The 1,711-nt window shown below is 41.1% G+C and overlaps 1 protein-coding gene across 2 annotated transcripts in view; it reads left to right on the plus strand.

Annotated features, from left to right (window-relative positions):
- The first annotated feature begins 670 nt into the window (after positions 1-670).
- The window catches only part of LOC107575879 (protein brambleberry-like), an 8,739-nt gene continuing 7,698 nt past the window's right edge, over positions 671-1,711 (plus strand). Inside the window, exons 1-2 of one of the 2 annotated variants that reach the window (XM_016262196.1) lie at positions 671-828; positions 970-1,013. In XM_016262196.1, the coding sequence (XP_016117682.1) occupies positions 710-828; positions 970-1,013 (163 nt within the window). In that variant the 5' untranslated portion in view covers positions 671-709. The remainder of the gene's footprint in view (positions 829-969; positions 1,014-1,711) is intronic. The other variant, XM_016262195.1, reaches the window with a different exon arrangement.

Here is a 1,711-nt window from a genome sequence, read left to right on the forward strand (position 1 = left end):
GTAAATTCACGTCTGTACAGTAGAGGGCGCAGCTCAAACAAATTGAAGAATGAGCAGGAGAAGAAAGTTCAACACTATTCAGCAATAACAAAAATCAAACAAATGCGTCAGTTTTGCTTGTTAGTACGGTTGAATTGAATCATCGAAGGTCAGTAGCAAAGACATTGGTTAATAAAATGGGATTAAATACAAATGATTGTCTTAACATTTAATTGCAGGTTTATAATATTCTGAGTTTGCATTTGATGTGTTTGTGTGCAGTGAGAGGAGTAAACACATGTTGATATTTAGTCTAGAACTACAGTAAGATCACATTCACACACAGCGCTCTGCACTTACTCCTGATTTATTTCACTATGGCAACACCAGAGCTGTCACTCAATACATGGATACAAAGTAACTAGCATTACTCATTTGAAAAAGTAACTCCGATATTTCCTTCTAAATTAAAAAGTAATGTTACTTTACTAGTTACTTGAAAAAAGTAATCTGATTACGTAACTTGCGTTACTTGTAATGCGTTACCCCCGACACTGCTGCTGACACCATATGAGGTTAGTTGGACAGTCGTGAGGTGCTCTCATACATGCAGTCTTTTGCAGAAAATTACTGGTAAATTACCATTAGTTCATGCCTGCCATCTTAAGGTTCTTGTACTTGTGGTCCAGGCCGCTGGTTTGTCCTGCAGGTGCTTTGGGCGTTATCTAAAATGAAGGGCCAGACCTGCAGCGCCGCTCCTCTCTCTATAGGTCCTCCTAAAGAGAAGACACCAGAAAAACCGACCCAATCAACTGAGCGCTGCCATGCGTCCTCCTCCACTCCTGTCCCGTGAGTTTACTATTGTGGAAGAGCGAGGAAACGAACCGTTAACTCGCAACATCTCTTATGTTTTAATGCCATTTCAGGCTTAAACATGCTGTTGTGTGCTTACAATGTTTGTTTAGGGTTTTAATTCTCCTCTTGTTGAAGGATTGACCCAGACTGCGATTTGGAGGTGGAGAGCTTCATGAGGGGTAATTGTCTTTTGTTCCAAAGTCACTGTCCAGTACAGTTCTGCGGCTGATCTACTGACAATGCATACATTAAAGAACACAGACGGATCATTTCCATAATGACCGACGTAATTTATCAAGAGGAGTGCAAAGTAGAGCACGGTCGCAAACAAGCAGAGCAAAAAAAATGTGGCTTGGCAAATTATATGTTTGGATAATGCTTTCCTCTGGAATTCCAAATAAGTTAATATAAGTGGGAAGATTCTCTCCCTTTGACTGTGCGCTCTTTTCTCTGCAGTGCCTCCTTCTGGCAGCAACAATCACAGCCGCGTCAAGCACAGAATGGGTTAAAGGGGTCATATGATGCTTTTTTTTAAAGATCATTATTTTGTGTATTTGGTGTAACAGAATGTTGACATGCTTTAATGTTCAAAAAACACATTATTTTTCAAATACTGTACATTATTGTAGGTCCTCTATGCCCCGCCTCTCTCAAACGCTTCGTTTTCTACAAAGCCCCTCCTTCCGACAAGCACAGTCTGCTCTGATTGGCCAGCTGACCCAGTGCATTGTGATTGGCCAAACACTGTAAGCACTCGTCGGAAATGTAACGCCCCTTACCATAATCACCAGCTTCATCTTTCAAAATAAATGTAAAGCCCGTAAATAACGTTATTCGTTTTACCATCAGTTCAAGCCCGAAAGGGGAACAGAGTCGC

This window comes from Sinocyclocheilus grahami, unplaced genomic scaffold, assembly GCF_001515645.1.
Source record: "Sinocyclocheilus grahami isolate Dianchi unplaced genomic scaffold, SAMN03320097.WGS_v1.1 scaffold2970.1, whole genome shotgun sequence".
In the NCBI taxonomy this organism is placed as follows: Eukaryota; Metazoa; Chordata; class Actinopteri; order Cypriniformes; family Cyprinidae; genus Sinocyclocheilus; species Sinocyclocheilus grahami.